The 27450-nt window shown below is 42.3% G+C and overlaps 1 protein-coding gene across 1 annotated transcript in view; it reads right to left on the bottom strand.

The window, feature by feature from the left end:
* Nucleotides 1-1815: 1815 nt before the first annotated feature.
* The window catches only part of WASHC1 (WASH complex subunit 1), a 45831-nt gene continuing 20196 nt past the window's right edge, over nucleotides 1816-27450 (bottom strand). The window contains exons 3-11 of the mRNA XM_082257176.1: nucleotides 21973-22084; nucleotides 20876-21022; nucleotides 19627-19763; nucleotides 14937-15072; nucleotides 14495-14699; nucleotides 12611-12781; nucleotides 10588-10746; nucleotides 7636-7704; nucleotides 1816-2123 (exon numbers count right to left, since the gene is read on the bottom strand). Coding sequence (XP_082113302.1) covers nucleotides 1984-2123; nucleotides 7636-7704; nucleotides 10588-10746; nucleotides 12611-12781; nucleotides 14495-14699; nucleotides 14937-15072; nucleotides 19627-19763; nucleotides 20876-21022; nucleotides 21973-22084 — 1276 coding nt within the window. The 3' untranslated portion in view covers nucleotides 1816-1983. The remainder of the gene's footprint in view (nucleotides 2124-7635; nucleotides 7705-10587; nucleotides 10747-12610; nucleotides 12782-14494; nucleotides 14700-14936; nucleotides 15073-19626; nucleotides 19764-20875; nucleotides 21023-21972; nucleotides 22085-27450) is intronic.

Below are 27450 nucleotides of genomic sequence, written 5' to 3'. Positions count from 1 at the left end.
CTTAACTCGCAGGTCAACCCTTGTCCAGTGGGGCTATGTCGAGGCCGACCTAGTGCAGAGCTGCGGTCTGCACGCGCTCGCTGGCCAGACTGGGGGGACCCTCTGGATCTAGATTATCCAGTCCGTCGCCTAGTCTGGCAATTGATTGTTGATTCTCACAGGAACAAAATAACAAAGATAGGAAAAAATTAAATTTAAATAGAAAAAAGAGATCCCAGCAAGGAACTAGGTCCTTACTTCTGACTAGGGAGAAAAAAAACTGCCTATAGCTGAGAGTGGGTGTATACCCCCTGGGACTTCCCATAGGCATAGTCAAGCTTTTTCCTGCCTAATGTCCTACTCCTGTAGGGGGCAGTATAACCCAAAGGTTAAGAAGAATCAGGAGCTGTGTCCGTCAATGAACGCAAGAGAAAAGGCTTTATATGACCTCTATAATACACAGGTCATTATTTTGAGGCGAGAGCACATCTTCACTGGCACTTGCAGTGGAGGAGGACTGGAGAATAACCCTAGAACATTTGCACAGATTTTTCTTTGTCGTTCCTTCAAAGGCCACCATTTTAAACTTACCTAGGACACTTCTCTCCCTCTTCTTTCACACAAGGTTGGCTTGTTGCTATCACTTTTTTGTGCAATCACTATTCCTTTAGTCAAAATATAATGCAAAAGTGTTAATGTTTATATTTTTTATCTTTGCGGTTGCCGCTTACATCCTCCAGTGCTCCCACACACTTCTAATCATATATTTCAAATCATATGATGCAGCGCTGAATTCAAACCTACTGTAATATACACCAATCATATATAGTGCTTATATACAGCAAAACAAACCTAAAAATAACAAAAATATATATATATTTTTTTTCAAAATACCTGTGTGCTGTAAAATCTTCACAGCAAGTATTAATACCCGCCATGTGAACAATAATAGTCCCACCTAGGATCGGGAGTCCTCTGCATTTAAAGTTTTGTGCTCCACATTCATCCACAATTGAGATCACCTTGTGTCCTTCACCTTCCACACCGCGTACTCACCTTATTTTTTTCATTGTGCACCACAAGTAAAAGCATGCACTATCCCCTTAAGAGTTCCGAACAGGCTTCTCTCACTTCCTGAAGAAATGTCCCTTACACGTTACGCCCTCTGACAAAGTCACGTTATAGGAAGGGGGTAACTAGTAAGGGGTGGAGCTGGTGACAGTATGTTTTACAGGAAGTGAGAGGAGCCTTTTTGGAACTCAGCCACTCACAATATTGCTGGCAGTGGGTGTGGGTGAATTAATGCAGAGTGGAGTTTCAAGCTTTGCTATTTGCCATTATTTAATCTCCTGTGTCCTGTGATGTATTTCAAGAAAGGGATTTTACAGGCAAGTTAAAAATCCTTGTTTCACAAAGTGTGCGGACTAAAAGTGTACTACAGACACCCAAATGTAAACACAGCAGTATTTACAGCAGCCTGGCATTAGGATGACAGCTCTAAAATTATGGGAGAAAAAAAGCAGAAGCAAGAGGTTATCGTTGCCATGATATATTTATAGATAATGCTTAGCATTTCAGGGTCCAGTTCATGTGGTTTCTAAAACTACAAGCACCCCACCCTCCTTAGCAAGGAAACCACAGCACTCACCATAAACACATATACTTCATATATTTATTCCATCTACTGATGTACCATATACAATATTTTTATACATGTCTGAAAGGCAGTCAGGTAGAGTACTAGCATTTGCAAGACCATTGGTGGTTGGTTTTTAATAGCTAATGTTTCAGATTATAAAAAAAGAATATCCCCCTGTACCTCTCTAATCTAAAACCTTTACAAAGCCAACATCTGATTTCAGCACTTCTGAAAGCATCAAACAAAATGTAATCCAATGATCAGCATTATGGTATAGTTTTCTGATGAGGAAATGGAGGTCCATTCTTAGTGCAGGATCTAATCACCAGGGGCTAGTTCTACTAGTGAAAATGTACAAACTGCTTTTAGGATTCCCACTCATCTTCGTCGCCATCCCCTGACATCAATTGTGGTGGGGGCATGGGTGGGATGGTGTCTGAGATTCGGGCAAAAGCTCCCGCTGGAGAGTCAGCATTTCCGGCCGCTGGCCCCTTTCCAGAAATACCTAGATAGAGAGCGAACAAAAGCCATGAGCAATTTTTTTTTTTTTAAACAAAGTTGATCTCTGCTCAACTAGGCTATAACTAGTAAAAGATCAACCACCCCTCTTTATGAGGGGTCATAACAGCGTCATAACATCTTGTAGAATTTTTATTTATATAATGGAGAATGCAACTTTTCATTCGCTATTGTCACACAAATGGGTAAGCTAGGGCGCACTGCTCTGTGCCCCGGGTCCACCCTTTTCTGAAGCCTGGTCAGGCGATTCAGAAAAAAAAACCCCATTGAACTCCGTGCGTCCGGCGCCCCGCATGTAGATTAGGGGGCCGGATGCATGGATGGGGGGCGGCGCCCCTGCACCCCCAACCGCCACTGCTTTAGTGTAATCCTTGCATCCCCAACGTGCTCTTGGGTTGTAACCTTGTCACATGCTGCAAGTGGAAACTACAATTGTGCAGGCATGGACCACTGTTTCACTGGTAGACGATCCAGAGCAATGCTGTGCAACCACCGCTGCATGTAGACTGTAAGTGTTTAGAACAGGCTGGATAAGATCAGCAGCACTGACACGGGAAAAAGCATGATAATAGTATTTAAAATATTAAAACTAATTCTTGCCAATATAGGACATGTGCCTGGACTTTTTATCTTGTACTCAATTAGCCTAGTAACGCTCCTAAACTCGGATTACTATTGATATATCCTATTTACAACAGCCATTACCATTCAGCCGTGTCAAGAATAATAGTTGCATTTTAATGAAAGTTGTAGTTAATGTCAATGTAATTAAGTCAAGAAAACATAGTTGTACTAGTAACGATAGTATTTCATGGCTCCTCCTTAGCATGGCACAGTAAAGCCTTCTCAGAAATGAAAGTATTCACATTTCTCATTCCATGACATATCCCAAACATAAGAGGAGTGTTTCTTATTTCAGAACAGTAGGAAGAGCCTTACAAATAATTTCTTTAGCCAGATGCACATCCAAAACTGCACACAACTGTTTCAGGTTTTTTGGCCATCATCAGTTCAGCTCCATATAACTATACTGTCTAGTTGGATCCCAAACCCCAATCCATAAATACCATGGTTTCCATACACTGCACTGATGATGGCCAAATGGCCTGAAACAGCTGAATACATGGACCTATGAAGTTAACCTATATTTGCACCATACACCAGATGTTCCAGATCTGCACCGGGTGTAAACGTTTTTTATGCATAGCTCCACCCATTTATGGAATAAAGAATAATCTTCAGTTTTGGGATATTTGATTGAATGAGACATGTAAATATCTTCTGTTCTAAGAAGGTTTTGCTTGGCAATGTGCCGATTTGTTTAGTAAGCTTTTAAATTTCCTTTTTTCCCTTCTAACCAAACGGTTTGTTCCTCCTTTTAAGGGGATATTTACACTGCAACACAGAGCAGCAGGCGCAATTCACCATTCCAGCCGCACTGCATTGCCGCCTGCACTAGGGGGCAGTGTGGTGCATGATTTATCGTATCACTTCTCTCTTTCTTTTTTGTTTTGTATGAGCTTTATTTAAAGTGTAAAAAACGTACACTTTATTCACTGCAATGTTTGGCGCTGTGCTGCCTGACATTGCAATGCGTATCGAGCCGGTGGACCGCGATAATATGCAGCATGTCTGCATTTTAGCACAGTGCTAGGCTGCATTGCAGTGTGCATAAGACACATTGTAAACAACTGTTTCCTGTAAGTCCCAGCGGTGACAGACCTTTTACCATGCAGTAAAACGTCTGTCACCGCACATAGTGTGAATTGGCCTTAACAGTGCATAAATAGGAGTTTAGAAAAATTGTCAGAGTTGTATAAAGCCTACAGAGGATTTAAAGGGTCCTGAATGTGGCAAACTTTGTGCAAAAAAAAAAGTGCAATGGGCAATCTCAATATCATCCATTTGGGGTTTACATCTTCTTTAATGGAGTTGTTGAACTGAAAGGGTCTATACATTTAGCAGAGACTGTAGCCATAGTTCTAATAGCAGCCTTTTCATTTATAGTACCACCTTCAACAGTTCTAAAGCCTAGAAGCACGTCTATCATAGATGATCTTACACGGTAGACGGCTGCCTCCTCCAGTCTTACATTGTTCCCTGTGTCCTTTTCCCCTCTCACTTGCTGTATGAGCAGACATGACATGACTGGAAAGTCCTGGAGCGCCGAGTGTAACGCAATGAATCATGGCAGCTTGTCACAAGTCCTAGCCTTCCAGCCCTCATCTGACTGCACAGAGAGGCCTAAGCAAGAAGGGAAGGCTCTGCGTCTGGTTTGTTAGAGACAGCAAGTCATTTTTGCCAACCATATGGGAAATGTATATAAAAGAGAACTATCTTTTCTAAAGTGTACCTGTCAAAGAGCAGCCAAGGCTGCCATCTTTTTCCAGAGATGGACATTGCCTGACTCCCTGGGAAAGGACAGCACTGTGCATGATACTGCACAGATGACTGCTTTAGAGCCAGGAGTATTGATAGTGGGAACAGTCAACAATGGATTGGAGCCTTGACCAGCAGGTATGACAATTACAAAAAAGACCTGGTAACGCACACATGTAAGTGGGAAGCTGGGAAGCTGGGAAGCTGGGAAGCTGGGAAGCCCCCCCCCCCCAACAGGAAGAAAGAGAATACTTGGGGGGAAAAAAAGGTGTATATTTATATATATATATATATATATATATATATATATATATATATATATATATATATATATGTATACTTACACACACACACAGTATCTCACAAAAGTGAGTGCACCCCTCACATTTTTGTAAATATATTATATCTTTCTATGTGACAACACTGAAGAAATTACACTTTGCTACAATGTATAGTAGTGAGTGTACAGCTTGTTTAAGTGCCGGTTCACACTGATCCGACTTGGACCACGACTTGTCAGCCTGACAAGTCGCGGTCCGTCGCGCTCCCATTGTTCGGTACAGGAACCGTTCTAATAGGAGCGACACAAGTCGCTCCGACTTAGAAAAAGGGTCCTGTACTACTTCGGGGCGACCTGAAGCGACTTGCATAGACATTAATTTTATGAAGTCCGTGCAAGTCGCGCCGAAGTCGCGATGCAAGTCGCGCCGAAGTCGCGGTGCACGCGACTTCACAGGTCGCCCCCGAAAGTCGTGCCGCTGCAGTGTGAACCGACACTAACAGTGTAAATTTGCTGTCCCCTTAAAATAACACACACACAGCCATTAATGTCTAAACCGCTGGCAACAAAAGTGAGTACACCCCTAAGTGAAGATGTCAAATTTGGGCCCAATTAGCAATTTTCTCTCCCCAGTGTTATGTGACTCGTTAGCCTTACAAGGTCTCAGATGTGAATGGGGAGCAGATGTGTAAAATTTGGTGTTATTGCTCTCACTCTCTCATACTGGTCACTGGAAGTTCAACAAGGTACCTCACGTTAAAGAACTCTTTGCGGATCTGAAAAAAAGAATTGTTGCTCTACATAAAGATTGCCTAGGCCAGTGATGGTGAACCTTGGCACCCCAGATGTTTTGGAACTACATTTCTCATGATGCTCAACTACACTGCAGAGCATAATGGGAAATGTAGTTCCAAAACATCTGGGGTGCCAAGGTTCACCATCACTGGCCTAGGGCTATAAGAAGATTGCCAAGACCCTGAAACTGAGCTGCAGCACAGTGGCCAAGACCATACAGCAGTTTAACAGGACAGGTTCCACTGAGAACAGGCCTCGCCATGGTCGACCAAAGAAGTTGAGTGCACGTGCTCAGCGTCATATCCAGAGGTTGTGTTTGGGAAATAGATGTATGAGTGCTGCCAGCATTGCTGCAGAGGTTGAAGGGGTGGGGGTCAGCCTGTCAGTGCTCAGACCATACACTGCATCAAATTGGTCTGCATGGCTGTCATCCCAGAAGGAAGCCTCTTCTAAAGATGATGCACAAGAAAGCTTGCAAACAGTTTGCTGAAGACAAGCAGACTAAGGACATAGATTACGTTAACCATGTCCTGTGGTCGGAGGAGACCAAGATAAACTTATTTGGTTCAGATGGTTTCAAGCGTGTGCCGGCACTGGGGAGCTACAGTTCATTGAAGGAACCATGAATGCTAACATGTAGTGTGACATACTGAAGCAGAGCATGATCCCCTTTCTTCAGAGACTGGGCCGCAGGACAGTATTCAAACATAACGACCCCAAACACACCTCCAAGATGACCACTGCCTTGCTAAAGAAGCTGAGGGTAATGGTGATGGACTGGCCAAGCATGTCTCCAGGACTAAACCCTATTGAGCATTTGTGGGGCACCCTCAAACAGAAGGTGAAGGAGCGCAAGGTCTCCAACATCCACCAGCTCCGTGATGTTGTCATAGAGGAGTGGAAGAGGACTCCAGTGGCAACCTGTGAATCTCTGGTGAACTCCATGCACAAGAGGGTTCGGGCAGTGCTGGAAAATAATGGTGGCCACACAAAATATTGACACTTTTGGCCCAACTTTGACATTTTTACTTAGGGGTGTACTCACTTTTATTGCCATCGGTTTAGACATTAATTGCTGTGTGTTGAGTTATTTTTAGGGGACAGCAAATTTACACTGTTATAAAAGCTGTACCCTTACCACTTTACATTGTAGCAAAGCGTCAATTCTTCAGTGTTGTCACATGAAAAGATAATAAATTTTTTACAAGAATGTGAGGGGTGTACTCACTTATGTGAGATACTGTGTGTGTGTGTGTGTGTGTGTGTGTGTGTGTGTGTGTGTGTGTGTGTGTGTGTGTGTGTGTGTATATATATATATATATATATATTTTTTTTTTTTTAAATTACCAGGGAGGCGGGGGGTAGGTTAGTTAAATGATAAAGATTCCAACTTAACATATTTCTATTCCAAACAGCAAAGGTCTAACAATTGCTTATTCCAGCATAATGCATGCCAGTGATGGCTGTGTAAAGTCCCCTTCTTGTTCAATAGCTAAGCATATACTACAAAGTAGTGGACATGAAAAATGCAGACTTTTTTTTTTTTTTTTTTTTTTTAATAATGTACTTGTAAACCCAACTAGATGACATTCAGTTTGCTAAAACTGTGTGCATCAGAAATGTTTTCAATACCGTAGGAATTCACCACTTTATGTATATACAGTATAAAATCCTGTTAAACGTAATAACTTTTTATCCTTTCTTTCACCTGCTGATATTCTGCAGCCTCTTTGATGCCTGTGTAATGTGTGTTTAAAGGGCCACTTGTAGCCCCCATTGGAAGCCCACGTGACATGGTGACAATACAAGAGCACAACTGGGATACCGGGACAGAGCGCTGTCACCATATAATAGGAAACGGCTGAACCAAGGACCTTTACAGCAGGATAACCGGGGATTATTATATTGAAAACTCCAGATTTACAAATATTTTAAAATTCCATTAACATGTTACAGTGATATGAGATTTTGGTGATTGAGTTTAGATATACTTTAGAGTACATGTCACTGCACACAGAGCACCCAGTAAATGAGAAAATCTCACCTTTTCTCCTCAGAGCCAGCTTATTAAATAGATCGGACATGAGATCTCCTCCATTTCCTGTGGCTATCACTGGAAGAGAGAAGAGATGTTGTAGCCACCGCAGTCATGGTATCCTTCTAGAACAACATAATTCATATGGAACGTGCACGTCTCCAGCTTCAACTAACCCAATAAAGTTCTTCAGATAAGAATGGGATCTATCCAGAGCTCCTAAGATATAAAAGGACCACAGACGATACAGCCATAGTGTAGCATCTATGTGTGAAAGTCTTGCCAGCAATAACACTGGGATTTCGGTTGTGCAGTGCGTAAAAAAAAAACACACTAAAAGTGCCTTTTTAAAAACATTTATGGAGCCTGCCACTGTAATCACCTTATTCAGACCTGGGTGTCCTGAAACATTGTGTTTGCACACATGCGTTGTAACATGTTTTTTGGAGTGTTAAGCAGCCCATTTAAATAATGTACAGACAGCGCACCAAAATGTCCAAAAACATGGACATACTCTATTTTGTGACAAAGCAACGTACTGTAATGTCTTACTGTGCACTGTGGTGCGCTGTAATGCATGTGCATTGCCTTAGTGCATTGAGGTACGGTTGTAAACATATTGAAACCCTCTAAATGCACATAAGGCACCACAACAGAATAGTGTTTTTCAACCCTCAAATACAGATCTCTAGCTTCAATAGTTTATGATAGTGGTGGTAACTCAGCCCAGAAAATCTAAAAATACCGTTACTTCTGGGTGAAATGGCTACCCATTTGATGTGTTTTTTCCATGTGTTAACATTCTTTATGTTAAGCAGCCCATTCAAAATGAATGGGCTGGTAATACACCTCAACGGGCCTAAAAACATACCTGGGTTGCTCTGAAGCACACCTCTGTCAACTAGGTGTTTTGGTATACAATTTATAATGTATGGAACCGCACCAACACAAGTTGCATATGGTGCCACACGTTAAGGGAAGCGTTACTGTCTTCCAGAGTTTCTTTTAATAGCACTCTTGCTAACACTTCAATTTTTGTTTTGGTTAGATTGTGTCTGTGTGATGGACCTGAAAAGGCTGAGTTCGAAGTGAATCTAAAGCCCCGTACACACGCAACGATTATCGGCCGACCGATCGTCCGACTTTTGTCCAGAGTGGTGTTTTGTTGGTTGGAATGTGCTCTAGACTGCACACGAATTTTCTCGCCCGACAAAATTCTACTTCAGAAGTGCTGTCATGTGTTGGGTTGCTTTCTTTGTGTTCTTTCTTCTCTGAGCATGCCCAGACTTGCTCATTAGATTTTTCCCTGTCGAAATCTGTACTGACTGCACGAAAATCGGCCGTGTTTTGACGGTGGACAAAAATTTTATAGCCTGCACACCAGATTATTTTCAGCCGAAAAGTCGGAGTTGGTTGTCGGAAGCATCATACTAACAAGCCGAAAATCAGCAGATCGGTCGTTGGATGAAAATTCCCTGCCGATTTTCGATGCATGTGTACGAGGCTTTAGACTGAGAATAAAGCGAAGATGTGGTCAGGCAGACCGGCTGAGATCTAGACACGAGGTATAAAGTCAGGAGGCTGGCAGAGATCAAGACACGAATGGGCAGCAAGGTACAAAATTGGCAGGCAGAAGAACAGTCAGGAAACAGGCATAAGTCACGGTATAAATCCAGCATATAACACAGAGGCACAGCTCACACAGGAACTAACCCAATCAACGGGCCCAGAGCACAGGAAGTGTCTGGTATTTAAAGCCTGAGATAATTGCAGATCTTCTTGGCAGGTGGAGCTAAAATGTCCATAAGGAGAGCTGCACAATACAGTACCGTACAATACTGCAGCAGAGACCAAGTCCTTCCAAAGGCAGAATGGCTATTTCTGCGCACTTCCGTGCCAGAGACCCGCGTTCAAATCCTGAACCAGAGCTGATCGGACAGGTATGTGACAGTCTGAGTTGGAAAGATTTCACTGGGGTTGATTTACTAAAGGCAAATTGACAGTGCACTTTGCAAAGTGCAATTGTGCTCTGCAAGAGTTGTTGATACAGAGCTTAGTAAATGAGGTAGTTTCACTTGACAAAGAATACCCAATCACATGCAAGGAAAATAAAAATTAAAAAATGCATTTTTGCTTGCACATGATTGGATGATGGAAGTCAGCAAAGCTTCAGCTCATTTACTAAGCTCTGGAGCAACTTCTCTTGCAGGGGGAATTGCACTTTTCAAAGTGCACAATCTATTTGCCTTCAGTAAATCAACCCCACTGTCTCACAATTTGTAGTAGCATTTTTAGCCTGCTGTGTGATCAGGCGACTGCCGGGCTGCCCAGGTCTATCATAATGACGAACTGATGAGCGAACATTGCAAGCTGACAAGGTTGCTGTTAATTGCAAGGCAGTGGCCTAGTGTTGTCAGAGCGTTACATGAAGTGCTGTTGCTGGCAAGATTTCTAGGCAAGAAACTTTTTCAACAATTTGTCTATAAAAACTCTATACAGCTATACATACTATCAAACATAAAGGGTTCAGCGGTATACACACACAGCAATGGCAGCAACAAACATTAGCACTGCAGTGCTGTACATTGATAATTCTGCCATATTTTAAAAAACAATGGTATTAGCAGCAGTATTCGTAAGTATACTTCAGCAAGTCTCCGGTATCTGCTCCCATTAGCACCCTCTGCTGGATACTCAAGTATTGGCGGTGATTTCATTTCACAGCTGAGACACACAACAGCACACCTCACCGCCCCACAAGCGTTATCAGTGACTGGCAGGCATGTACAGAGAAGGATCTTCTGCCAAATCCCAGCAGCCAAGACTGGGAGCCAAGGCTGTGTCTGGCACCCGCCTGGCACCAGCCTGCCAGTTACACTCAACACCTCCAATCTCCCAACTAGAACTAAGCTGTGAGCCCTGCCCTAGGAAAGTGTCTGTCACTCTGGATCCAGAGCTAACCTTGCTCTTGCTCCTTCATCTTCTTCTTTTCCAACTTCTTCTCCTTCACATTACGCAGTTTGGCTTTCCCTATTCCTCCCGCCTGGCGGATGGACTCCAGCAGGGATGCCCTGCCATCCGATGGTTTGACCACTTCACTTGGTGCTCCCCGAACCTCAGCTAGTGCAAGAGAACAGACAGAATTTATAACAGGCTGGTGAAATATTCTCAGTATGAACGCAACCAATTAGAAAACTAGGAATGAGGATTTTTGCAAATATTCTAGTGAGGGTACAGACCGACTGATCAGCAAACATACATACAACTAGGGCTGAAACAACTAATCGATTAATCGACAACTAATCGATTATGAAAATAGTTGTCAACTATTTTCGTAATCGATTATTCGGTCAGCCGATTAGTTGTCCTGCATGCAGAATGCATTATTTGTTTACATATCAGAAAACACAGTGCAACGCACATGCAGCTCAGTACACCACCCATACATGTATGTAGATGGCAGAGAACTTGTGAATGTGTGAGGAGCAATGCCTGGGCATTGTAATCCTGGGCAAGAAAAAGGAACCAAGTGATTCTAAAAGGCATAGGTTTTTTTTTTTTATACCTTGCTATAGGGACACTCTGTACAGTACTATACTTTGCTGCTTCCTTTAGGGGCACTTTAAAAGCAGGAGGGGCCAGAAGTGGCGTGGGGGGGGGGGGGCAGAAGAGGAGAATCGGTGCTGCTCTGTGCAAAATCATTACACAGAGAGGGTAAATATTGTTGTTAAAAAAAATACAATTTTTACAATCACTTTAAGGGCTCTGTGCAGGAAGATGAGCATCTGAACCCAGAGAAGGTGGAAGCCCATAGACCAGAGGTAATATAAGGCATTACATTTAAAGTAAAAGTTTACTAGTATTGTGCATTATAGTTAAAATTATTATATCCATGAAAAAAAAAAAAAAAGTCTCGGCTTTTAATACTACTTTAATATAAAAATGTTATTTTCCCCCCTCCACCCTTCATATAGCTTCATGTCTGACTCCCATTTAAAAATATCCTGCATATCCGTGGGCATATTTTTTTATATACATAACCATGATAAAAGACATAATACTTTCACTGTTTCACAGTAGAAATTATAATTATACTACAGTAGCGATATCTGCTGTTTTTTTTTTTTTTTTACTATAAAGGGCTATATTTTTTTTTTTTTTTAAACCCTATCATAACAAAAAAAAAAAAAAAAGCATGCTGCTGCTACTACTAAAGGTCTTCTGCTGCCCATACATGTATTGGATTTTTGGACAAAAATATTTGCATCTATATTTGTATATTCGTTGAATGGACGAGTGTTTGAAAATTCCACTTGCTTTTTTAACATTTTATTTTAAAATGAATATAACTTCTGAGCAAAAACCACATACACTATATGAAGATTTGTTTGATTGAGAAGTTTTCTATTCAGTTCCTTCAAATTTTCCTGTCACTGTGGTTGACAACAAACACCGAATGGACCCCACTAATGGTTAAAAAATCGTATGAATGTATCTAAAAAAATGTAGTTTGTGCATGGCCAGCATAAGTGACAGCAGGCGCAGGGAGCTTGTATCAAACTACCTGCCTATTAATATGGGAGTCTATCAGGAATATTATTTACCAATCCGGTCTGAAATTTTGCAAAATAGTGTTTTAGGTCTTTTAAAAATATTGATCTCCGAGTCTGATATGTACCACATTTAAACCTCTAATAATACATATATCTGTCTCAGAGTGGATTAAATATCCAACTGTATAGCTGGATATTTATATTTACCACTGCATATAGATATTCAAGAATATTAACTAAATTAAATACACCAACTTTTTTTTTTTTTTAGGTTTTTTTTTTCTTTCAGGTTTTTATCCGATTAGTCGATTAATCGAAACAATAATCGGCAACTAATCGATTATGAATATAATCGTTAGTTGCAGCCCTACATACAACTGCTTCTGCAGTGTGCACCTGACAGGCTCCGTTTTAAGTCTGCTTCCCCTTACCCTGATTGCCATTTTCACTATCCACTCCTGTGTGCGCAGGCGTCCCGATGATCGGCTGCATTGGCGGTGGCACAGGTGGTGACAAAGAAGGTGGGGCAGGTGGTGGAGGGGGAGGCGGCGGAGGAGGAGGAGGAGGTGGCGGCGGTGGGAGGAGATGTCCATCTTGAGTATCTGTAAATAATTTAGAATGACAACATTAATTTTGCTGCTCTTCTCCTTTCCTCCAGTCCAGTCTAACAGAAAGCCATGAACATAAATGTATATTACAGCTTGCTTTTACTTAGATGATCTGGCTGCATTCATTTTTTTCCTTTAATTTTCACCTGGTGATCCTGTCAGTAAAACTTTCTATCCTAGGGGGACAACACTCTCTCACCGTACTGTATCTATGGAGGAGGAGCAGCACTGTCAGCCTAGGACATGACTACAGAAAATGCCTCTTCTCTTATCCATAACACAGAGAGAAGGTGTTTTGTAGTCCAAAGAAATAGCTGAAAACAATGTAATATGTAACATGCAGCAGTTGTAGAGAGTGAAGCAGTTTTTATTATGTAATACACATAAAGAGTGCAGCTTTCTGGAGTATGTAACATAAAAAGAGGGGCAGGTGGAGCGGTCATCAAGAAGGTTGTCCACAGGCTTGCCATCAAGAGGGCTGTCCACAATCATATTGAAAAGGTAAACTCCTTGACAATCTCTATCTCTCCACCGAGTTCCCAGGTCGGCACACCTGCTGTACCCATTATGAGGGGCTCCCAGCATCTCTGCTAAGACTGTATTTTATATTATAGAGAATATAAAAGTAAAAGAGTTGAAACACACAAAAGGTGGGTAAGAACATTTTTGTTGTAGCAGCAGTAACAATACACCAAGAAATGCTAAACTCAAGAGACATAGGTAGCCAGGGAGGCACTCAGCCTTCTAGGCTCAATCTAAAACTTAGATCTTAGTTTAGGGTGGAATAGCACTTTACAACAGGGGTTCCCAAACTTTTCAGACCGCGACCCCCAATATTAGATTGCTGACGACCCGCGACCCCTCCCCCTCCCCCTCGTATGTAAGATTTGCGATTTGGTTACATACTGACAGAGCTAAAACAAAAAGGAACACAATCTCTAAGCCAGGCTATTTTATTAACAAATTACAGCCCACCAGCAGTGTCCATACATGCAGCCCACCAGCAGTGTCCATACATGCAGCCCACCAGCAGTGTCAATGAATGCAGCCCACCAGCAGTGTCCATACATGCAGCCCACCAGCAGTGTCCATACATGCAGCCCACCAGCAGTGTCCATACATGCAGCCCACCAAGTGTCCATATAAGCAGCCCACCAAGTGTCCATACATGCAGCCTAGCAAGCGCAATGTCCAAATATGCAGCATCGCAAGCGCCATTGGAACTAACCTCATTTTGTTTCAAAAAAGACCGGGAAGCAGCGCCGAGAGCAGAAGGGGCGGGCCGGGCCGAGAAGGAAGGACGAGCTGTCATACCGTAAGAGCAGAAGGGGGCGGGCCGAGCCGAGGAGAAGGGAGAACAAGCGAGCGCAGTCATCGGAAGTCCCGTCTCCTCTGCCGAGACGTGTGACGTCTGTCATAGGCGGGACTACCGATGACTGCGCTCGCTCGTTCTCTCTTCTCCTCGGCTCGGGCCGCCCCTTCTGCTCTAATGACAGCTAGTCCTTCCTTCTCCTCGGCCCGGCCCGCCCCTTCTGCTCTCGGCGATGCTTCCTGGCCGTTTTTTTTTTTAATATCGGCGTATAACACGCATCTCGCGACCCCCCTCTCCCCACTCCGCGACCCCCCGGGGGGTCGCGACCCCCACTTTGGGAACCACTGCTTTACACAATACACAGCAGTGTAGAACTGTAGTACATTTTCCCATACCTGTCTTGGAAGGTTCTACAACCTCGGTGCTGAAGGTTGGAAGCTCGGGGATAGGACCACCTGGAGCTGATGGAGCAATTCCAGGGCCAAGATCAGCACTATACATGAGATCATCGGCTACTCCTGGTAGGTCTGGCAAGTAATACGGGACATCAATCTCCGGGACTTGGCCCAGGTCCGGGACATAGAAGTAATTCTCTGCTGTCTATGAACAAAGCAACAAGAAGTATGTTTTTATATATTACAATATTCATACACTACTCACCTGCATATTGTATATTTAAAATTATATAGGATATAAAAAGGGCCCACACAGTTTGTGCAGCTTTCTACAAAATAAAGGGAAAAAATACATACAATACAAGAGGGTTCAGAAGGAGCTTACAACCTAAAAAGGGGGGGCAAGTGATACAAAAGTTAATAAGGTATACGCTAGACGTACCTGTCGCTCTAATTGTTCTCTCTTGGTGATAGAGAAGGGTGCGTCAAATAGCCGATCCCCATCCTCACCCTCGGTAGCTTGGTTAGTGCGGGTGACCACCCCAGCCAGGGGGTCCAGAAAGACATATTTCTTATAGCTGTAAGCAAGATAGAGATCCTGTTATTATGGAAGGAGCCCATGATAGATCTACACACAACACAACACTGCTAGGAGGAAGATAGATTTGTTATTGACACCTCTGGTCTCTGGCAGCAGAGGCTGCTCCAAAGACCTGCGCTGCCATTCACAACAAACACCATGTGACCGGAAGATACTTTTACACATTAAATAATCACGTTAACATGTGTGCTAAAAAAAATGTATTTTGTTTTGTAACTGCCAAAAAAGACAGATAAAGTCTCTATAATAACACATATGAATAAAATTGGTTGTGATGACACTGTGGAAAAAAAAATATATACTAATGGCTCTTCCAGCACTGCGTTTTAAATTAAATACAACATCCTATATGTGTAAACTCGGCCAGTTAACTTGCTTCAAATTTCAACGTTAGAATTGAGACTCCTTTGGGTACCAGATCAGAGGCTTATGAGAAGGGTAAAATTCCAAACCTAGAGGTCAGTATTCACCAGAGTATGGTTCGATCCCCATACAGGATTAAAAATGGACCTCAGCCACCTTTGCAACCTCAAAACATCACATTAAACAAGCAGTACCTGCAAAATGAAAATATATTTCAATAATGCAAATCAGCCAGGGTAAGTTAATTAAAAAGGTTTTCAAAAGCAATAAAAAGTGCGTCTAATGCTTCCAATAAAAAAACAGCACCTACACTGTTTGAGGCGTGCATGAGGACGTCAACAACCTGAAACAATTAAGCCTCACGTACACTGCTGCTGATAAAAGGACATTTAGGGGCAGTTGAGCGTTTTTACAGCAGCCCCTAAACTCTCCTCTGTGTTATCTTATCTGTCCATGTAAAGAGTTTTTTTTATAGTCATTTAGAGGCAGCTGTGTTTGGTGCCATTTTTTTTAAAGCAAAAAAATGCATTCAAGACGGAAGTTTATTGGCCATATACTTGTAACAGCGTGCAAACGCTGCTAAACGTGGTAAAAACATCTATAAGCGTTTTCGTTTATAGGAGTTTCTAATGGGGGGGGCGGGGATTTTCCTGCATTGTTGGCATTTGAGAGGGCATAGTGATCACTACAATGTTTTCCGCAAAAACGCTTCTAAAAGAAAACGCTCATATACGGTGGTAAGCGTGGCATGTAAATGTGGTAAAACTGACATTTTTTTACATTGTTTACTAGCTGTCAAGTTCCAGCGTTCAGAAGAGGTTTTCCAACGTCCAGTGTACATGAGGTCGAACGCATAAAATGACCGTCTAATGGATGACTACAGCAATGTGTGAGCTTTACGTTTTACGAATGAGTGATCAGAAATGTCAGGCTGTGTTATATACGGCACTGGCCCAACAATGCTAATCGCTCATTCGTGTATATTGAAAGCTCACACAGCGTTGCAGTGCTCTGTGAACCATCGGTCTGGCTGTGTAGGTGTAAAAGCAGCTCTGATAGACACACTGAGAGCCACAGCTCTGAGTGATTTGTCATGGTTATGAATAAACACGCAACACTGATTGTTTATACATCATAGTAAAAAAATCAGAGTTGGAGCTCTGTGTAAAATATCTGCAGCTGCTTGTGCACACCGAGGGCAGATACTTTACACAGAGTCGAAGCTCTGAATGATCTTTTACCGATTGTTCATTCATAATACAGATCACTCAGCTTAGAAAGGGGGGCGGGGCTCTGTGCTGGCTGTACCTCCTCCCCCAACAGTAACACCAATAACGCTTCAAAAAGGAATGGAGCTACAGCCAACATACAGCGATGTGTTTCTGAGACAACAGGGCCATCAAACCAGAAGGGGAACAAGTGCTGGCACTTGGATCCCTGAGAATTAAAGGCTAAGTTCACCATTTGTAAAAAAAAAATAAATGTACATGACTTTCCCGGTAAAAAAATGTGCATTTGTTATTTTTTTTTTACCGTGGGGCCTGCAAAGCATTGCATCCGTGATCAGCAATGCCAGGCTTCAACAGACACTCCTAAATAGCACCCTGGAAGTTCGCTGAGAACTACAAGCCGTCTGCCATGGTGAAAGATGGGACCTGTAGTTCATTCATTCACAGATCACTGAACGACCTGGCCGCGCGGGCTGTCTGTGTTGTTTTAAGATTGTGACAGAGTGTAATAAGAAATGTAAAGACTAAATAAGGGCGGCTAAAATAAGAACACGAGAGACATATAGCGGAAGAGAGTAAAAAGAACCCCAAGAAATTCTTTAAGTATATAAACAGTAAGAAAGCGAGGCCAGAACACATTGGCCCCATAAAAGACGATAAGGGAGTTTTGGCCACAGAGGACAGGGAAAAGGTGGTAGTGTTAAATAATTTCTTCTCTTCAGTCTTCACAAAAGAATTGGGGGGCTACACTAACCCAGCTTGTAAGGCCAAACTAAAAAACACACCGCCGAAATACCGCCATGGCTAACAGAAGATAGACTTAGAACTAAACTAGAGAAACTTAACATAAATAAATCACCGGGACCGGATGGCTTGCACCCGAGGGTTCTTAAAGAGCTCAGCCAGGTGATTGCCAGACCATTATTCTTGATCTTTAAAGATAGTTTACAGACGGGTATGGTGCCAGCTGATTGGAAAAAAGCCAACGTGGTACCAATATTTAAAAAGGGGCCGAGATATATCCCGGGTAACTATAGGCCGGTCAGCCTAACATCAGTAGTCTGCAAGATTTTGGAGGGGATGTTAAGGGACCACATACAAGACTTTAGTAATGAAAACTGTATTATTAGTAGTAATTAGCATGGATTCATGAAAAATCGTTCTTGCCAAACCAATCTATTAACCTTCTATGATGAAGTGAGCTGCCATCTAGACAAAGGTAAGCCTGTGGATGTGGTGTACCTGGACTTCGCAAAGGCCTTTGACACCGTTCCCCACAAACGCTTACTGTTCAAACTAAGGAAGGTAGGTATGGGCCATAAGGTGAGTACCTGGATAGAGAACTGGCTCCAGGGGAGGTTGCAAAGGGTGGTGATTAATGGGGAGTACTCGGATTGGGTGGGTGTGGAAAGCGGGGTCCCCCAGGGTTCTGTCCTGGGGCCAATCCTGTTTAATTTATTCATAAATGATCTAGAGGAGGGGATATCGAGTAAAATCTCAGTATTTGGGGATGATACTAAACTAAGCATGCCAATATCTTCTGGGCAGGATGTGGAAACCTAACAAGCGGACCTGAACAAAATTATGGGGTGGGCCACTACATGGCAGATGAGGTTTAATGTTGAAAAATGTAAAGTAATGCACCTGGGTGCCAGAAACCAGAAAGCAAGCTACTCACTAGGGGGGGAACCTCTGAGTGAGTCTAGGATGGAAAAGGACCTGGATGTACTGGTAGACAACAGGCTTGGCAGTGGCGTGCAATGCCAAGCCGCTGTAAGCAAAGCCAACAGAACACTGGGATGTATAAAAAAGGGGATTCACTCCAGAAATAAAGAGATTATTCTTCCACTCTACAAGACTCTGGTCCGGGCACATCTGGAGTATGCTGTCCAGTTCTGGGCACCGGTCCTCAGGAAGGATGTGCTGGAACTGGAGTAAGTCCAGAGAAGGGCAACAAAAATAATTAGGGGAATGGAGGACATCAGCTATGAGGAAAGACTGCAAGCACTGAACTTATTCTCTCTGGAGAAGAGACGATTTAGAGGGGATATGATATCAATGTACAAATATTGTACTGGCAACCCTAGCATATGGAAAAACCTATTCAGAGAAAGGAAATACAATAAGACACGTGGCCACTCACTAAAACTAGAGGAAAGGCGGTTTAACCTTAAAATACGCAGGGGGGTCTTCACTGTAAGAGCAGTAAGGATGTGGAATTCTCTTCCGCAAACAGTTGTATCAGCAGGGAGCATTGATAGTTTCAAAAAACTATTAGATGGGCACCTTAAAGACCACAACATACAGGGGTATACAATGTACGGTTAACAGTAAACACACACACACATCATAGGTTGAACTGGATGGACTGATGTCTTTTTTCAACCTCACTAACTATGCAACTATGACAGTGGGGGCAAGATATTCCGCCTGCTGTCACAATGGGGGGGGGGGGGTCAAGGGAAAAATAGGGCTGCTGCATTAGTAACATGTTACACCCTGAATACGGTGAATAAGGTATAGCTCAGCTAACCCTCCCAATAGTGATTCAGCAGCTCAGTTCCCCGCACTACCTCCAACCAGTGACTAGGTTGCTCAGCCCCCCCCCCAAGTTCCCCTGACCAGCAAGAATATGGCTCAGCTCAATGTACCATTCTTCCCTAATCCAGCCATTACTCAGCAGCTTAGATCAGCTCCCCTTACTCCCCAGCAGCAACTCAGACAACCTCCTAATACTTAAATGCCCAAAGCCTTGTTCACTTTATTACACTAACACGGGATGCTTAATGTTTAGTCCTCCTCAAGCAAGATTTGTACTACGCCTAACAACAATAGGATTAGGTGCATCCAACACAATGTACATCTATGCTGTTTCTCCTCTTTATTCATTCTTCTACAAATATTTCCAACCATCACCCCTTATAATACACCCCACTTACAGATTCTCAGTTGTGTTGAAGAGTAAAAGAGAGCTAGCAGAATTGATGTTTCGAGGTAGACTGCCCAGTCCTTCCTCTGCTCCCTCTTCCTCCTGAGCCCTGGAGCTGACATATACTGGGAAATACTTCAACTTCTCCTGTAAAAAAAACGCAGAGGAACTTAAAGTGGACCTTTCCATAACGTTACATTAATAAATTCCTGACATGTCACAATATACAGGAAACAGTATCATGTTCAGAAAAACTCTATCTTCATGGGCTCCTGGGGGGGCGTGCCCGGTGTCCCACAGCCCCAACTTCCAGATTTTATTTTTATGTTTTCTGTGGCGCTGCAGTGCATCCAAGGTTTGTTGAGCGTTATTCAGGAAGGAAGGGGGAAGGTTTCAGAGGATGGGGTGGTTTGTGCTACATGAGATTTGGACTTAAAGGTGTAAAGATTAGTACTGGCAAGGACGGAGTACATTTTTTGCTTTGCTGTGTACATTACCCACCCATGTTCCCTGCACTCTGTGCATTACTTACACTATGTTGTACATTTTATACTCCTGACCACTGCACTTTGTACGCTGGGCTTCATATGAGATACTCCTGACCACTGTACTCTTAAATACATTATATACTCCTGAAATTCTTCTTCAAGGTAGGCTGTGTGCAGAAAAGGATACATGCTGGAACAGTTTCATTTTTCAGTAGAGTAGATTCAAGCTGCTTTTTTTTTTTTTTAAACTATGCCCCTTTAAGCCCCTCCCACTGTAAACGCCATTTGGCTACACTCACCATTTGGCAAGGTGCACTATGTAAGCTGCCTCATCCTTCTTCTCTGGGTGCCCCCAGGTTTTTAACACAGGGCCGTATCTAGTCTGATGTGGGAGTGCAGTAAAAAAATGTCAGGGGGACAGTGTACAGGGGGGGTCAAGCAGGGCAGTGTACAGGTGGGTCAAGCAGGGTAGTGTACAGAAGGTCAAAAGGTAAAAGCACAGGAGGTCAGCAGGGCAGTGGGGGGCACAACTGAAACCTTGGGGGGCACAGCCCACCCTAGCACCCCCCTAAATCCAGCCATGCTCTAACATTTCTAGCAACTCCGCTGGAACCAAGGTGCTTTTCTTAAGATTTTTTAAAGGTGTACCTGCTATGCTCAAGATCCAGAATTTTACCAACGCTGACTTTGTGCCTTGCTGCCCACCCTAGCTCCTCATTGGCTTACTCTTGCTATGTATCACAGTTATATTTATTTAAAGACATTGCTCACCTGCAGGGCTTGCTCATCCAAAGGACGGTGCTTGCTTTGGATTTTGTGTCGCGGCCTTTTCTCAGAAAAAAGATCTTCTGCACCAGAAAAGATGGATGTGTATTCCTGAAGGCGGTCAGGGGCTGGGTACTTGGCACTGGAAAAAACCTGAACAGGCAGAGAAATGGGCCATTTAGATCAAAGAAGCCAATACCAAGTGGATTAGGCAATAGGCTCAGTTCAATTCAACAAGTATAATTTGCTGTATCGATTGTTCTTTTCATCAATGAGTGTTGAGAGCTGAAAATTAAATTATTAAAAACCCTTTGGGGTTTTTTTTACACATAACAGTATTAATGATCACCACTTCACTCTGTGCATTAATATTTTTTTCCCCAAATACATCCTCAAACACTTTTTTTGCAATTAAAATATCCACTTGCTCCCTGATCAAAATTGAAATCCAAGCAGCTGTGACATGAGCTAAAATATGCCTCTGTGCGATCTGTATTAAGGCAGATGAAGACTGTAAAACCAACCATCAACAAAAGGACCTGGATGAATCCCTGAGATCGCCAGTACATTGACCAGTGGGAGCCCTGGTGGTTTTTACTGCCAATGCCTATTCAGTACCGCAACATGCATGTTGTGGACAGAAAGTAGTCCACTGAAGCCAAGTGCAAGTCTTCTGTTATTAGGGCTCTTAGGTTCCCTGGAGAATTAAATTGCACTGAAACTGCATTGTTTACAAAGGGAAGATGGCGAGGATAAACCCAAAATAAGTTAAAGCAACCGCAAAATAATCCCATAATTATTGGTGATTAGTGGTACTTAAGTCCTCTCCAACTCCCCTAAATAGTTCATGGTAATCAGTAACATTTGTAAAGACCTATCCCCCATCATTGGTGGTCAGCAGCACTTGAACTCCCCCCCCCCCCCCCCCAAAACAGTATCCACCCATTACTGTAAAGGTGCCAACTGGCCGTAAGTTGCAACTCTTCCAGTTTGTGCAGCCACTGCAGCAAGATGGTGATCCAGTGCTCATGTACAGCAAGATGGGGATCCAGTGCTCATGTACAGCAAGATGGGGATCCAGTGCTCATGTAATGGCCTCTTACCTTAATAGCCTTTTTGCTGCCTTTGAGCTTCTCTATCTTGGCTTGTGCCAGGCTGACTCGATCATTGAGGTTTCTGAGCTGTGTTCGGTTTGTCTCCACCCTCTGGAGGATCCTGAAAAGGTAGGCACAATCCCTAGTCACACAACACAATCTGGGCAATATCTACACTACGCACACAATTTCAATTTTTAGTTCAGTCATCAGTAGGGCTGAATGGACTAATTTCACAGCTAAATTACTAATTGTTTCTTACATTTGGTAAAAATGGACCTCATTAGGCTTCCCTTTTGCTTATTTCTTCTTAGATTATTTTTTTTCTTGTTATCCTTATACATGATCATATCTGTTACAGAATACTGTGACTTTTTTCTACTTGATTATCTTCTACAATATGATCTTGCCATTGCACGTCTCTGGACGTGATTTGTTGAACACTTTGTCGTTAAAAAAAAAAAAAAGAATTTGCAGAAAAAAAAATTAACCCTTAAATTTTACCATGTGAACTGCTTCTGCAAAATTCAGGTTAAAAAAAAAAAAAAATCACATTAGTTTCCATGTCAGTTCTCACATGGTGATCAAAGGCATGATAATAGGCATACCCCAAAGTATGTGGATTTAAATCTCAGGTCTGTACTAGGCATTCATGGAAGGTGACCTTTGGTGACAACACAGCCAAACTTTTAGACGCATTTGGCAGAAAGCAGAGATATCATAAACCTCCACTACCTAGGGTCTGCAAATAAATAATAATAATAATAATAAGGCCCTGCCGTAAATAGTCTGGGTGCAGTACAGGAATACACATCTGCAATGCTTGGTTTTTCGACTTACAGCTGAACTGCGATAAATTTCAAATGATCTCTATAATTCCTATAACATCTGTTAATAGCATAACCATTTCAAAAAGTGGTGTGACACCCTCTCCAGGTATAACAAAAAGCTGTTGCAAATAGCAGCTGGAGATCTCCTTTTTATCATTAAAAACGAACACGAAGGATAAGAAGAGTCATGTTAAAAAGGTCAGTGACTCACGCTAATCAAATCAGATTTACTCTGCAAGTGATCAAAACTCTGCACTGAACGAAGACCAGATGGGCTACACTTAAAGTGGAACTATAGGCAAAACCTTTTTTTTCCATTTTGGATAGATTAAGGAAGGGTCATCATAACCTCTGTCAGTTTTTTTTTTTTTTTGTCTTCTATGTCCCATTGAGGAGAATTCCCTTAATTTCCTGTCCCATAGCCAAACAGGAAGTGAGAGGAAATCCCTGCAAATTAAGGGAATCCTTTGGGGACCCGAGGTCACCAGAACTGGTATCCCCATAGGAAGATTTCCCCTCTATTACTTTTCTGGGGACAACTCAAAATGTGGGATTTTCTTTTACTTTCAATGACACCGTAAGCAGAACAAATAGAGAGTATAAATCTCCCTAACGGGGGCACAGAAACTGACAGGTGTTCCAATACTTCTCCACTCTACCGGAAAAAAAAAAAAAAAAAAACTTACTACAACCACTTCCAGGCCGCCCATCACATATATACTGTGGCAGGATGACCCGGCTGCACAAAATCACGTATAGGGACGTGATTTTGTACAGGGGTTCTCGGGAGCACGCCACTTCTGCTGTGAACAGACACAGCGGGAGCCAATCAGCGGGTCCGACAGAACAGCCGTCTGACATGTAAACAAGTTCTGTCATAGAGGCAGAGAGAGATCCTGTGTTTCAGCCAAGCTAAAACACAGATCTCTCTTTTGCTTTGGCACATCCATCCCCCACAGTTAGAAAGCATTCCCTAGGAGCACACTTAACCCCTTGATCACCCCTAGTGTTAACCCCTTCCCTGCCATTGTCATATATACAGTAACAGTGCATTTTTTTTTAGCACTGATCACAGTATTGGTGTCACAGGTCCCCAAAAAGTGTCCCTTAGTGTCAGATTTGTCTGCCACAATTCCGCTAAAAATCGCTGATCGTGGCCATTACTAATGAAAACAATTAAAAAAAAGAAAAAAGTCCATACATCTATCCCATAGTTTGTAGATGCTATAACTTTTGTGCAAACAAATAAAAATATACTTATTAGGATTTTTACCACAAAATATGTAGCAGAATACATATTGCCCTAAACTGATGAAAAAAAATAGATTTTTTAAATTTTTTTTTATTGGGAATGTTTTATAGCAGAAAGTAAAAAATATTGTTTTTTTTTTTTCAAAATTGTCTGTATTTTTTTTGTTTATAGCGCAAAAAATAAAAACCGCCGAAGTGATCAAATACCACCAAAAGAAAGCTGTATTTGTGGGGGAAAAAAAGACATCAATTTTATTTGGGTACAGCACGACTGTGCAATTGTCAGTTAAAGCAGAGCAGTGCCGTATCGGAAAAAATGACCTGGTCATTAAGGGAGTTGAAGTGGCTAAAGGGTTACTAAACCCATAACAGTAAAATCAGTCTGTATATGCAATAAAGCATGCTTGTTGTACTCATTGTGGAACCTAAGGTGTTAATCTTTCACATTTTGTAAAAAGGCTGTTTGATCCTGTCTTCTCTGATCCTCCCCTTCTATTACTGTCCCCAATCTATCTGCTGATAGTATAGAGCTCAGGAGGCAATCTGCACAGGCTCGGCTTGGGTGTGTTTTGCTAGAGAGTTTTTTTTTTTTGCATGTGATTGGCACAGGGCCAATAAGCACTGTCCAGAGGGTCAGGGGTCATACAGCCTCATAGAACAGTCAGAGGAGAATGAAAACTCCTCCTACAAGCTTTAACCAGTGCTCTGCCAGACATTGATAGTCACAAGACTTCTTTATACTGTTAAAAGAGAAAAAGGTATTTAGCAGTTTATAGTGGGGAAAATAATGATTTCATTCCCTGCAGATTTTGTAAGTTTGCCCACTTACAAATAAATGAAGGGTCTATAATTATCATAGGTGTATTTAAATAATAGGGACAGAATTTCAACCAAAAATCCAGAAAAAAAAAAAAAAAAACACGATACAAATATTATAAGATTACATTTTTTAAATTGCAGTTTAGTGAGTAAAGAGTATTTGATCCCCTGCCAACCAACAATAATTCTGGCTCCCACAGACTGGCTACAGTATGGGCTCATGTGGTACACAGATTAGTCCTGTCAATTTAGGAAGGTGATCCTAATAACTTGTTATGTGTATAAAAAAAAAAAAAAGAGCTGTCAAAGGACGTTGGGGACAAGATTGTAGACCTGCACAAGGCTGGGATGGGCTACAAGACCATCAGCAAGAAGCTTGGTGAGAAGGAGACAACTGTTGGAGCGATGATTTGCAAATGGAAAAAATACAAAATAACAAATCGATCCGCCACAGTCTGGAGCTCCATGCAAGATTTCGTCTCATGGAGGAAGGATGATCATGAGAAAAGGGAGGGATCAGCCCAGAACCACAGGGGAGGAGCTTGTGAATGATCTCAAGGCAGTTGGGACCACAGTCACCAAACAAACCATTAGTAACACAATACACTGCCGTGGTTTTAAACCCTGCAGCACCCGCAAGGTCCCATTCCTCAAGAAGGCACATATACACATTATATATATATATATAGGCCCGTTCGAAGTTTGCCAATGAACATCTAAATGATTCAGAGAAGGATTGGGAGAAAGTGCTGTGGTCAGATGAGCTCAAAATTTAGCTCTCATTATTTACAAATAAAAAACTACTAATTAATATAAGTAAATCCAAAAGTGCATGAAAAGCATATACTGTAAATTGCAAGTCCAAAGACAGCTGTATAATAATCCAAAAGTCAACGGCTGCATAAACTGTTTATCTAGTTTTGCTTCCGCTCTGTGAGGACATCGAATGACGAAACTAATCAGGCGGGGCTAGGACATTAGACACCATTGCGCATGTCAGAATCGCACTCGCAGCTTTGGATTGACAGCCGGAGGCGAGATAGACACACAAAACAGAAGGCGTTTATTCCCTATTCCTAGGTGGACATTTAAAAATGTGAGTATACGCAATAATTGTTGTGACAAGTCGCCCCAGTGTGAACCGGCTCCAATTGTTGTCCTGTGAGCCGGAAAATCTCTGCGTAGAATGAGGCTGAGTATGTAATTGTCACAAATGGCACTGCTGGTAAACAAAGCAAATCTTAACTCTTTGTTGATAAACAAAACCATATCACTTAACAGTTGCCAATGTATATATTTCTAAGGCCTTTTTCACACGGAGCGGACCGTATTTCGATCCGCTCCGGCACTTTCTTTTTTTTTTTTTTTACAGACGCGGATGACACTTGTGTCATCTGGTCCGCATGTCCGCATATCATCCCATCCGTTTGCGGATGATATACGGACATAATGTATGTCTATGGGATTGCGGATGTCAGCGGATGACACCGCTGAGATCCGATTTTGCATCCTTTCCGTTTTTTAAAACGGAAGAAAAATAGGGTTCCGTTCCGTTCCAAAAAACGGAACAGAACTGAAAGGACGCAAATCGGATGTCAGCGGATGGTCATCCGCAATCCCATTGACAAGCATTATGTCCGTATATCACCCGCAAATGGATGGGGCGATATACGGACATACGGAACGCCCATGTGAAAGAGGCCCAAGTCCTAGAAAAAATAATGTAATATTGTTTCAAAAGTATTTTTTTTTTTTATAGTCTTACATCTGCCGCTTTTATCCCTTTTGATCCTGCTATGAAGGTCCTTGCCCAGGCATTTCCTGTTACAGGATGAAAGTGCTCTGTCCCTGTCAAAATGTGCTCCTGTGTCACACTGCCATCCAAAAGAAACTACAAGTGGCCATTTCAACACATTACATAGGTATAGTCGGTCCATTGAGGTCACCGTGAGGAAGCCCTCCTTCAAAATGCACTGCAGCCATTGCTGAAGTGTGTGTAGATAGGAAGTGGCTGCAAATGAGTTGCTGGGAATCAGCAACTCTGAGATGTAACTAAGAGTGAAAACAGTGAAAACAGTGAAAACAAGGATTTTACAAAAAAAAGCAATTGTTTATGATACACAGTGTATAGAGCTAACTAAATCCCATTCTGTTATAGTTTATATTTTCTTTAATACATAATACAGGCATCAAGGAATATAGAAAGCCATATAATTGTTCAGGAAATGTTCTCGTAGTGTATAACAATTTGTCTTATTAGTTATAAAATATTTGGAAGTACTCTGTACAATAAGCTGCGCACATCTGACAGTGACGGCCCCCGATACAGGGAACATTGTGTCTGCATTTCACCCTCCCCGACTTCCCGGTAATACATCCTCAGCTCTGCAGAGGACATATTTTGCTAATTAATGCTAATTACAGCCTGAGATAAGAAAGTATTAGCATATCTGGAGAAGGTATAAGTGCAGGAACCGAGGAGGACGTGTGACCTTATCAGGACAGGAAGGGAGAACAGACTGCAGTTCCCCCGTGCCTTAAGCAGCTAGATAAACGCAAGCAAGGCGGTAATTTTAAGCACCACTTG

Source organism: Pelophylax lessonae (genome assembly GCF_965119305.1).
Source record: "Pelophylax lessonae genome assembly, chromosome: 4".
NCBI lineage: Eukaryota > Metazoa > Chordata > Amphibia > Anura > Ranidae > Pelophylax > Pelophylax lessonae.
Note: the sequence above shows the minus strand (reverse complement) of the source record. Positions and strands in the feature narration are given on the sequence as shown.